The sequence below is a fragment of the Oncorhynchus mykiss genome, chromosome 29, assembly GCF_057628025.1.
Source record: "Oncorhynchus mykiss isolate SJ-2025 chromosome 29, ASM5762802v1, whole genome shotgun sequence".
NCBI lineage: Eukaryota > Metazoa > Chordata > Actinopteri > Salmoniformes > Salmonidae > Oncorhynchus > Oncorhynchus mykiss.
In genome coordinates, this window is record NC_143050.1 from 34,996,254 (window position 1) to 35,008,989 (window position 12,736).

At 40.3% G+C, this 12,736-nt stretch overlaps 1 protein-coding gene across 1 annotated transcript in view; it reads left to right on the forward strand.

Annotated features, from left to right (window-relative positions):
* Positions 1 to 12,736, forward strand: part of LOC110509662 (junction-mediating and -regulatory protein) — a 59,197-nt gene that overhangs the window by 41,266 nt on the left and 5,195 nt on the right. Inside the window, exons 3-7 of the mRNA XM_021590679.3 lie at positions 7,617 to 7,767; positions 8,093 to 8,262; positions 8,760 to 8,925; positions 9,620 to 9,807; positions 9,955 to 10,041. Of these exons, the coding sequence (XP_021446354.3) occupies positions 7,617 to 7,767; positions 8,093 to 8,262; positions 8,760 to 8,925; positions 9,620 to 9,807; positions 9,955 to 10,041 (762 nt within the window). The remainder of the gene's footprint in view (positions 1 to 7,616; positions 7,768 to 8,092; positions 8,263 to 8,759; positions 8,926 to 9,619; positions 9,808 to 9,954; positions 10,042 to 12,736) is intronic.

Sequence of the window (12,736 nt, forward strand, 5' to 3'; positions counted from 1 at the left end):
GGGAATGTGATGAAAAGCTGAAATAAATAATTCTCTCTGCTATTATTTTGACATTTCACATTCTTAAAATAAAGTGGTGATCTTACCTGACCTAATACAGGGAATTTTAACTCGGATTAAATGTCAGTAATTGTGAAAAACTGAGTTTAAATGTAGTTGGCTAAGGTGTATGAAAACTTCCGGCTTCAACTGTGTATAGGGCATCAGCCTCTAAGGTGCAGGGTTGAGTAGCCGGGTGGTACCCGTCCAGTGATGACTATTTAGCCTTGAGATAGAAGCTGTTTTTCACGTTTGATAAGATTGACAGACATAGTAATAAAAAAGGCACATTTAGGGAGTCTCCAAAGAGGCAGAAAAATGTAATCTCTACAAATATTTTACCGGACAACTGGAGATTTACTGTTCCCAACTACAAAATACTGTTTATTTTTTTCTCAAAGTAAAAAAAGCTATTCAAGAATTGACTTCATTTTTTATTTCCAACAAATCATGAAATAGTGATGTCGAATCATTCTCTAGTATCATGCTTAATTACACCAATGTAAAATACATTTAGCAACAGAATTTGGAGAATGAACAGAGTGTGTCTTCTATACCAGAACTTGATTCAAAACTTAGACGGGAAAATGTAAACCCTTACAAATATGGACATAGAGGACAGAAAAAAGCCGAACCCCAATATAATTTGGGATGCCTTTAACCTGTTGCGTCTACCAAACCCGGATCCGGGATTCTATTTACAGACCTAAGCTCATTACCATAATGCAACGTTAACTATTCATGAAAATCGCAAATGAAATGAAATAAATATGCCATCTCTCAAGCTTAGCCTTTTGTAAACAACACTGTCATCTCAGATTTTCAAAATATGCTTCTCAACCATAGGAAAACAATCATTTGTGTAAAAGTGGCTAGCTAGCGTAGCATTTAGCGTTAGCATTAGCGTTAGCATCCAGCACGCAAGATTTCAACAAAAACATAAAAGCCTTCAAATAAAATAATTTACCTTTGAAGAACTTCGGATGTTTTCAATGAGGAGACTCTCAGTTAGATAGCAGATGCTCAGTTTTTCCAAAAAATATTCTTTGTGAATTCGAAATAGCTCCGTTTTCTACATCACATTTGGCTACCAAAAAAAAAATGAAAATTCAGTCCTCAAAACGCGAACTTTTTTCCAAATTAACTCCATAATATCGACTGAAAACATGGCAAACGTTGTTTAGAATCAATCCTCAAGGTGTTTTTCACTTATCTCTTCAATGATATATCGTTCGTGGAAGCATGGTTTCTCCCCTCAATCAAATGGAAAAGTACAAGCAGCTGGCGTTTGCGCACCGAATTCCACGCAGGACACCAGGCGGACACTTGGAAAATGTAGTCTCTTATGGTCAATCTTCCAATGATATGCCTACAAATACGTCACAATGCTGCTAACACCTTGGGGGAACGACAGAAAGTGTAGGCTCATTCCTTGCGCAATCACAGCCATATAAGGAGACAATGGAAAACAGAGCTTCAGAGATTCTGCTAATTTCCTGCTTGACGCATCATCTTGGTTTCGCCTGTAGAATGAGTTCTGGGGCACTTACAGACAATATCTTTGCAGATTCTGAAACTTCAGAGTGTTTTCTTTCAAAAACTGAATATGCATAGTCGAGCATCTTTTCGTGACAAAATATCGCGCTTAAAACGGGAACGTTTTTTATCCAAAAATGAAATAGCGCCCCTAGAGATCCAAGAAGTTAAGGCGTACATTAGGGGAATTATAATCTCACACTCGCCAAAAGTTAAATTTTGTTTAGTGATTTTTTTTCTTCCTATATTAAAAAGTATCCCATAAAAAGTATTTACAAGGTGAAGAAGAAAATTAAAGGTTAAACTCAAATAACTACCTAATGGTAAATAAACCTGGTAAATATCTCGCAGCTCTCACAAAACTAATAAATGCTAAACCAGTTATAATTTTAAAAGATAAAGATACAGAAGCAGTAATTTGAAGCAACAATGCAATTTAATCACAAGTTTATTATGAAAATGTATATAAATCAGAATTGTGTATATATACATATATATACAGTGCCTTGCGAAAGTATTCGGCCCCCTTGAACTTTGTGACCTTTTGCCACATTTCAGGCTTCAAACATAAAGATATAAAACTGTATTTTTTTTTGTGAAGAATCAACAACAAGTGGGACACAATCATGAAGTGGAACGACATTTATTGGATATTTCAAACTTTTTTAACAAATCAAACACTGAAATTGGGCGTGCAAAATTATTCAGCCCCTTTACTTTCAGTGCAGCAAACTCTCTCCAGAAGTTCAATGAGGATCTCTGAATGATCCAATGTTGACCTAAATGACTAATGATGATAAATACAATCCACCTATGTGTAATCAAGTCTCTGTATAAATGCACCTGCTTTGTGATAGTCTCAGAGGTCCGTCAAAAGCGCAGAGAGCATCATGAAGAACAAGGAACACACCAGGCAGGTCCGAGATACTGTTGTGAAGAAGTTTAAAGCCGGATTTGGATACAAAAAGATTTCCCAAGCTTTAAACATCCCAAGGAGCACTGTGCAAGCGATAATATTGAAATGGAAGGAGTATCAGACCACTGCAAATCTACCAAGACCTGGCCGTCCCTCTAAACTTTCAGCTCATACAAGGAGAAGACTGATCAGAGATGCAGCCAAGAGGCCCATGATCACTCTGGATGAACTGCAGAGATCTACAGCTGAGGTGGGAGACTCTGTCCATAGGACAACAATCAGTCGTATATTGCACAAATCTGGCCTTTATGGAAGAGTGGCAAGAAGAAAGCCATTTCTTAAAGATATCCATAAAAAGTGTTGTTTAAAGTTTGCCACAAGCCACCTGGGAGACACACCAAACATGTGGAAGAAGGTGCTCTGGTCAGATGAAACCAAAATTGAACTTTTTGGCAACAATGCAAAACGTTATGTTTGGCGTAAAAGCAACACAGCTCATCACCCTGAACACACCATCCCCACTGTCAAACATGGTGGTGGCAGCATCGTGGTTTGGGCCTGCTTTTCTTCAGCAGGGACAGGGAAGATGGTTAAAATTGATGGGAAGATGGATGGAGCCAAATACAGGACCATTCTGGAAGAAAACCTGATGGAGTCTGCAAAAGACCTGAAAACATAAAGCAAAATCTACAATGGAATGGTTCAAAAATAAACATATCCAGGTGTTAGAATGGCCAAGTCAAAGTCCAGACCTGAATCCAATCGAGAATCTGTGGAAAGAACTGAAAACTGCTGTTCACAAATGCTCTCCATCCAACCTCACTGAGCTCGAGCTGTTTTGCAAGGAGGAATGGGAAAAAATGTCAGTCTCTCAATGTGCAAAACTGATAGAGACATACCCCAAGCGACTTACAGCTGTAATCGCAGCAAAAGGTGGCGCTACAAAGTATTAACTTAAGGGGGCTGAATAATTTTGCACGCCCAATTTTTCAGTTTTTGATTTGTTAAAAAAGTTTGAAAATATCCAATAAATGTCGTTCCACTTCATGATTGTGTCCCACTTGTTGATTCTTCACAAAAAATACAGTTTTATATCTTTATGTTTGAAGCCTGAAATGTGGCAAAAGGTTGCAAAGTTCAAGGGGGCCGAATAATTTCGCAAGGCACTGTATATATAGCCATCTAAGACTCTAACTCTGCAACAACTATCAGCATACAACATTTTTTTTATTAAAAATAGATATCACCCAACAATAAATCTGAATTGCTGTTAAAATTTTCGCACGGAGAAAAGCACCAGGAATGGATGGTTTTCCCGTAGAATTCTATTCAACCATTTGGACAAAGTGACCATTTACACAAATGACCACACACGTCGCTTAATTCAGTACTTCCTAGTTCACTGCATCAAACAGTTATATTCAAATCTGGAGAGTCCCCTGCTGATTAACTTCTCTGGGATATGTGGGATGGTAGCGTCCCACCTCGCCAACAGCCAGTGAAATTGCAGGACGCCAAATTCAAAACAACAGAAATCCCATAATTAAAATTTCTCAAACATACAAGTATTTTTACACCATTTTAAAGATAAACTTCTTGTAAATCCAGCCACAGTGTCTGATTTCAAATAGGCTTTATGCCGAAAACACACCAAACAATTATGTTAGGTCAGCACCTAGTGACAGAAAACCATACAGCCATTTTCCAGCCAAGGAGAGGGCTCACAAAAAAAAAAAAAAAAGGCGATTACATTAATCACTAACCTTTGATGATCTTCATCAGATGGCACTCACAGGACTTCATGTTATAGAATACATTTTTGTTTTGTTCGATAAAGTCCATAATTTATGTCCAAATACCTCCTTTTTGTTCGCACGTTTAGCCCAGTAATGCAAATGCATAATGCGCGATCACTTGTTCAGACGAAATGTCAAAAAACACAGTTTGTAGAAACACAGTTTGTAGAAACATGTCAAACGATGTATAGAATCAATCTTTAGGATGTTTTTAACATAAATCTTCAATAATGTTCCAACCGGAGAATTCCTTTGTCTTTAGAAATGCAATGGAACGCAGCTACCTCTCACGGGAGCGCGAGTGATCAGCTCATGGCATGACACTTGGCTGAAACAGCTCTCTTTCTCTCCCCCTTCACAGTAGAATCCTCAAACAAGGTTCCAAAGACTGTTGACATCTAGTGGAAGACTTAGGAAGTGCAAAATGACCCCATAGACACTGTATATTCAATAGGCAATGACTTGAAAAATTACAAACCTCAGATTACCCACTTCCTGGTTGGATTTTTTCTCAGGTTTTTGCCTGCCGTTATACTCACAGACATCATTCAAACAGTTTTAGAAACTTCAGTGTTTTCTATCCAAATCTATATTATGCACATTCTAGCTTTTGGGCCTGAGTAGCACCTAGTTTACTCTGGGCATCTTTTTATCTAAGCTACTCAATACTGCCCCCCAGTCCCAAAGAAGTTAGACCCATAAGTTTAATAAATTGTAACAATAAAATTATAAATCTTATAAAAAGACTTGAAAGACTTGATACAAATACACAAACATGTTTCAGTTGAATACAATATGCAAAACAATAAACCAATTTATTAATAATGCCCGAAAACACTTTTGATTGTCTGGAATTGCCATTTCTATTCAAATTTCTAGCCGAAATAATACATTTGTATTGAACACGACGGGAGACAGAGAGCTGGTTTCAAGCGCAGGGAGCAGCAGCTGTTTATTGTACAGGACCACAGGAGGAGGCAGGTAGCTGGGTCCAGGGGCAGGCAGGGGGTCACACACAGGGGGTCCAAAAGGGCAACCGTACAGGCAGGGAAAAGGCTAGTAACGCCATCCGGGAGATCAGGCAATAGGTAGATAACAGGAAATCCTAAAGTACATGCAGGGAATAGGCAAAAGGCGTCGTTAGTGAGGCAGGCAAAAACTATCATACACGGGAGGAGTAAATCACGGGAAAAACAGAGCTACGAAAGAAGTGTCACAAAACAAACAATACCTCACAGTGATGGGGTATAAAGAACTGAACTAAATAGTGTGTGATAATGACATACAGGTGTGTGAACAGGTGATTAGAATTCAGGTGATTGGGATCTGGAGAGTGAGCTGCGTTCAGGGGATCTATGAGTTTGAGAGTGTGAGCTGGAAAGTGGGCTGCGTTTAGAGGATCTACGTGTTTGAGAGTGTGAGTTGGAAGCAGACGTTACAACATTCAATACAAATATTGTATAGATGTCCTAAAGCAAAAATATACTTGAATGATATAATACACTGAACAAACAGGCAACATTTTTAAAGATTTTGTTGAGTTACAGTTCATAAAAGGACATCAATCAATTTAAATAAATTCATTAGGCCCTAATCTATGGATTTCACATGACTGGGAATACAGCTATGCATCTGTTGGTCACAAATACCACAAAAAAAAAGAAAAAAAGCTAGGGCCTTGGATCAGAAAACCAGTCAGTATCTGGTGTGACCACCATTTGCCTCATGCAGCGCGACACATCTCCTTCGCATAGAGTTGATCAGGCTGTTGATTCACCTGGAAGGTTATAAAATTAACATGGAAAAATTCAAAATAATGGCAACCGGGAAAAAGAATAACTCCCAGATCTGCAGCATTCCTTTAAGTAGACTACAAAAAATGACTCAACACTATGAAAGCAGATCTAATTAAATGGAATAATCTTTCTGTAAATCTTTCAGGTAGAATATACCTCTTTTAGAATGGCATGGCCGCTAAAGTTTTTGTATTTATTTTCAGTAATACCAATTACCCCACCGAAGACATTCTTTAAAAAGTATACTCAGTTATAACAGACTTTATATGGGCAAATCGAATTCATAGAATGAAAAGCAACGTTTTACTTCTTCCTAATTCTGGGGGTACATATTGAAAATGCTCATCTGCAGAATCTTTTTACGTGTCTATTTTCAAAAGATAAAGCTAAGAACATTAACAACTTCATAGTATAACAATATGGAAGGAAATGAAACGTATTCTACAAGAACCAATATCACTTCCTTAAAACACAACCTTATGGAACTATCGTTGGGTAGCTTTTCAGAATTCATCGATAAGTTGGCCCACATGGAAAACTAAAGGCATAGAAACCATAAATGACTTGGTGACAGGAAATACATTTATTCCCATTACAGCTTTAAAAAGCAATTTGAGTAGATATTTTGAAATACATCCAACTGGGAAGTTTTATATCACCAAATGTTGATTTAAAATGTTTTGGACACCAGAGCAACCTTGAGGGAATCGTATTTGAGTCCGAAAATGATGTTCATATGACAGGGAAGATTATGCAAAACCTTGCAGAGAGAATATCCAACTGACAATCTCTTTAGAAAAAAATATAAACTACTGGAACCAAGACTTAAAAATAACTGATGTTGGCACAAGATGGAGGGACTGCTGGAACATAACTAACACAATTACAGTTCATGAAAATGTACGCCTAATCCAGTATAAATGAATGTATCGAATGTATTATACAAGAGACAAAATTCCCAAATTCTACAGCACCATTGCAGTCATGTCTGAAGTGTAAAACTATAATGAGTAAATAATTAATGCCTTCTGGGAATGTTACAAAATTCCAAAGTCATGGGTCGGAGTTGGAAAGATGGGTGTCAGAGGTATTGCAATGTAAATGTAAATGTGCTTTTAATTCATCTGTCTGTATATTCCAAGACATGACATATGAGGGTGCAGCGAGCTACCCGATGGGTTGGACAGTACTCTTCTCATCGATTTACCTTTAAAAAAAACACTTGTACTCAAAACAAATTGCCAATCCTCTGCCGTTCACGCAATGGAAAGGTCAAATGCTTTATTATTTAAGAATTGAAAGAGCGCGGCGATGGAGAGAAGGTAAATTGTGCAGTTTGTGGCAAAAAGGGATATAAGGCTGGATATGGGGGCTAGTGGGTCTCGGCAGGGGTGATGTTTGTATGATGTATTTGTTTGTATGTGTATGTTTTTTAATTCATTGTTTGTCAAATAAAATCTTAGACAAACAAAAAGAATGAAGTTGATTTGACCTTTGCGTGACCTCTGTTGACCTGTGTCCCCTCTGGGTCAGATCTCCCTGGAGACGGAGCGTCTGGGGCCTCGTCGCGTGGAGGGGCTGAGGAGGGAGGATGAGGAGTGGACGAGGAAGGCTCACGCTGCCGTCCTCTCCATACAGGACCTCACCGTCAAGTTCTTCGAGACCACCGCCAGGGCTCAGAAAGGTAAGTCACACACACACACACACACACACACACACACACACACACACACACACACACACACACACACACACACAACACTCTGTAGAGGCAAACTCCAGAGCTATGCATCTTCCGCAGAGCAGCCCATAGACAGACTATTATACTGACACTCCCTCCGAGTCAGACCCGAATCTCCATGCTTTAAATTGCTTTGTCTAAACTCTTCCCCCAATCACCTTAACCCACCTTAACTATCAACTGGCTCACACTCGGGTTAAAACCTCAAACATATTTTGTCTACCTTTGGGCCTTTGTATTTAAAAAAAAAAATCTGTGTGTGTTCCAGCGGTTTACGAGCGGATGCGTGTGGACCAGAGGAAGTTTGGCAAGGCGGCGTGGGCTGCAGCCGTGGACCGCATGGAGCGTCTGCAGTACGCCGTGTCCAAGGAAACACTGCAGCTGATGAGGGCCAAGGAGATCTGCCTGGAGCAGAGGAAACATGGCCTGAAACAGGAGGTACTACCACTACTACAGTACTACTACTATACTACTACTGTTATAAAAACAATAAAGGAGATCTGCCTGGAGCAGAGGAAACATGGCCTGAAACCGGAGGTACTACTACTACTACTGCTACTACCACTACTACTATTGTTATAAAAACAATAAAGGAGATCTGCCTGGAGCAGAGGAAACATGGCCTGAAACAGGAGGTACTACTACTACTACTGCTACTACCACTACTACAGTACTACTACTATACTACTACTGTTATAAAAGTAATAAAGGAGATCTGACTGGAGCAGAGGAAACAGCCTGAAACTGGAGGTACTACTAATGCTATAGCACTTTTCCAGACTCTCAAAGCACATTGTATTGGGGAGTCACTCCTCATCCACCACCAATGCCACGGCAGCCATTTAACACCAGATATCTCAACGCACACCAGCTACCCTAGGTACACAGTACTCTGTCTTTCTGACCATCTCTTTCTCTCTCTCTGGGTGTCTCAGATGCAAAACCTGCAGGAGGGAGAGGATGCCATGTTGCGGTTGGACCAGATGGAGGCGCTGTACTATGAGCTCCAGCTGCAGCTCTATGACATCCAGGCTGAGGTGCTGCGCTGTGAGGAACTGCTGCTCAATGCCCAGCTCACCAGTCTACGCAGACAGATCACTGGTAATACTACACACTTTATACCTGTTGCTGCTAACGAACATTCCGACTAGGAACTGCTGCTTAACGGCCAGCACACCGGTCTACGCAGACAGATCACTGGTGGACAATAATATTATACACTAGCGATACTACGGTACCAGATTTTCCTTGTCGAAAACGAAAACACAAAGCAGACTTCAAATCAAATGTATTTATATAGCCCTTCGTACATCAGCTGATATCTCAAAGTGCTGTACAGAAACCCAGCCTAAAACCCCAAACAGCAAGCAATGCAGGTGTAGAAGCACAGTGGCTAGGAAAATCTCCCTAGAAAATAATCACAGTAGTTGTCGAGGGTGCAGCAAGTCAGCACTTCAGCACTTAACTCTATGGTCCTTTAAAACCTACTTTTGTAAAATATTGAGCTCGTCAAATAAACAAATGTGACTCTGGGCGACAACACAAGGCAATTTTTTTTTTCATCATTAAGACTGTTTTCTTCATGAAATTTAGTCCACTTCATGTTTTGTTTCCTTTGCTTCCTTACTTCCTAGTATCGCGATACAGATATCGTGACAACACTACTATACACATATACCTGTTGCTGTTAATCAACACTTCTGCCTGTTATAACCGCTCAGCTCCAGAGCCTCTGTAGAAAGACTGTGGCCTACTGTACTAAACAGTGATCCTTTCTGTGTCCTCTCTCCCTCAGAGCGCCAGGACGAGGTGGTGTATTATGATGCGTATGAGAGTCCTGATGCCATGCAGGGGGTGGAGGAACCCTCAGCTCCCCCTCCGTCTCTTCGAGACGAGCTTAGCCAGCTGCAGCAGAGGACCAGACAGCTAGAGGCACGCAGGGGACGCATCACCACCAAGAAGGTCTACCTTAAGAACAAAAAGGTAATTAGCAACCAATCACACGCTTACCTCTGGACTTGCTAACCAATCAAAGCCATGAAAGCCTGCCCCGAAAACCAATACTTTGTTTACGTCTTACATCCTCCTGTAATGTGTTGGCTCTAATATGTCTTGTTTACCTAAAACCAGGAGATCTGTATCATCAACCACAACCAGAAGATACAGCAACGCCAGGGTAGTCAGGACGACCAGACATCACATCAAGCGCTGCAACAGGTACGTTGTCTTTCATTAGTTTTTGTGTTTGAGATTCCCTATAAACTCGCCACTTCGATACAGCTACAGTTGAAGTCGGAAGTTTACGTACGCTTAGGTTGGAGTCATTAAAACTTGTTTTTTAACCACTCCACAAATTTCTTGTTAACCTCTCTGGCACCAGTGGGACGGTAGCGCCCCATCTCGACAACAGCAAGTGAAATTGCAGGGCGCCAAATTCAAAACAACAGAAATCCCATAATTATTCCTCAAACATACAAGTATTGTACACCACTTTAAAGATAAACTTATTGTAAATCCAACCACAGTGTCCAATTTCAAAAAGGCTTTACGGTGAAAGCACACCATCTGATTATGTTAGGTCAGCGCCTAGTCACAGAAAACCATACAGACATTGTCCAGCCAAGGAGAGGGCTCACAAAAGTCAGAAATAGCGATTAAATTAATCACTAACCTTTGATGATCTTCATCAGATGGCACTCACAGGACTTCGTGTTACAAAATAAATGTGTGTTTTGTTCGATAAAGTTAATCTTTATGTCCAAAAACCTCAGTTGAAATTGGCGCATTATGTACAGTAATTGTCATTGTCTCAAACAAACATCTATTGAAAGTGTAGATTCACATCAAATTACAGAAATACTCATCATAAACATTGATGAAAGATACAAGGGTTTAACATACGATTAAAGATAAACTTCTCCTTAATGCAACCGCTGTGTCAGATTTCAAAAAGGCTTTACGGCAAAGGCACACCATGCGATTATGTTAGGTCAGCGCCTAGCCACAGAAAACCATACAGCCATTTTCCAGCCAAGGAGAGGTGTCACAAAAGTCATTAAAATGAATCACTTACCTGTGATGATCTTCATCTGGTGGCACTCCCAGGTCTCCATGTTAGACAATAAATGTTAGTTTTGTTTGATAATGTCCATCTTTATGTCCAAAAACCTCAGATCAGTAATCCAAAGGCACAATGTGCGCTCACAATATCCAGACGAAAAGTTTTTAAAAAGTACAATAAAAGTTTGTAGAAACATGTCAAACAATGTTTAAAATCAAGCCTCATGTTGTTTTTGTCATAAATAATCAATAATATTTCAATCGGACAAAAGCTTCGTCAATAAAAAAGGTAAACAAGAAATGCGCACTCCCGATCACGCACTCCCGATCACGCTCATGGATGGAAATTTCCACTGTCCACTCATTGAAAGTGCTGTATCTCCCTCATTTTTCAGAGTAAAAGCCTGAAACAATGCCTAAAGACTGGCCACATGTAGAAGAAGTCATAGAGATCGAACTGGGTGCTAAGTCTTTGTATGGTGGATAGGCTTTCAATGGAAAAACAGCCTTTCAAAATAATAGTACTTCCTGGTTGGATTTTCCTCTGGTTTTCGCCTGCCGTATCAGTTCTATTATACTCACAGACACTATGTTAACAGTTTTGGAAACTTTAGAGCGTTTCTATCGAAATCTACTAATTATATGCATATCCTAGCTTCTCGGCCTGAGTAGCAGGCAGTTTAATTCGGGGGTTTGAACTTGCAACCTTCCGGTTACTAGTCCAACGCTCCAACCACTAGGCTACCCTGCCGCCCATTTCACTTATCAGTCACTGTATCACAATTCCAGTGGGTCAGAAGTTTACATACACTAACTCGACTGTGCCTTTAAACAGCTTGGAAAATTCCAGAGAAATTACGTCATGGCTTTAGAAGCTTTTAATTGACATAATTTGAGCCAATTGGAGATGTACCTGTGGATGTATTTCAAGGCCTACCTTCAAACTCAGTGCCTCTTTGCTTGACATCATGGGAAAATCAAAAGAAATCAGCCAAGACCTCAGGAAACAAATTGTAGACCTCCACAAGTCTGGTTCATCCTTGGGAGCAATTTCCAAACGCCTGAAGGTACCACGTTCATCTGTACAAACAATAGTACACAAGTATAAACACCATGGGACCACACAGCTGTCATACCGCTCAGGAAGGAGACGCGTTCTGTCTCCTAGAGATGAACGTACTGTGGTGCGAAAAGTGAAAATCAATCCCAGAACAACAGAAAAGGAACTTGGGAAGATGCTGGAGGAAACGGGTACAAAAGTATCTATATCCACAGTTAAACAAGTCCTATATTGACATAACCTGAAAGGCTGCTCAGCAAGGAAGAAGCCACTGCTCCAAAACCGCCATAAAAAGCCAGACTACGTTTTGCAACTGCACATGGGGACAAAGATCATACTTTTTGGAGAAATGTCCTCTGGTCTGATGAAACAAAAATAGAACTGTTTGGCCATAATGACCATCGTCATGTTTGTGGAAAAAGGGTGAGCCTTGCAAACCGAAGAACACCATCCCAACCGCGAAGCACGGTGGTGGCAACATCATGTTGTGGGGGTTCTTTGTTGCAGGAGGGACTTCATGAGGGAGGAAAATTATGTGGATATATTGAAGCAACATCTCAAGACATCAGTCTAAAGCTTGGTCGCAAATGGGTCTTCCAAATGGACAATGACCCAAGCATACTTCCAAAGTTATGGCAAAATGGCTTAAGGACAACAAAGTCAAGGTATTGAAGTGGCCATCACAAAGCCCTGACTTCAATCCTATAGAAAATGTGTGGGCAGAACTGAAACTGACTCACACTGAGTGTGCGAGCAAGGAGGCCTGCAAACCTGACTCAGTTACACCAGCTC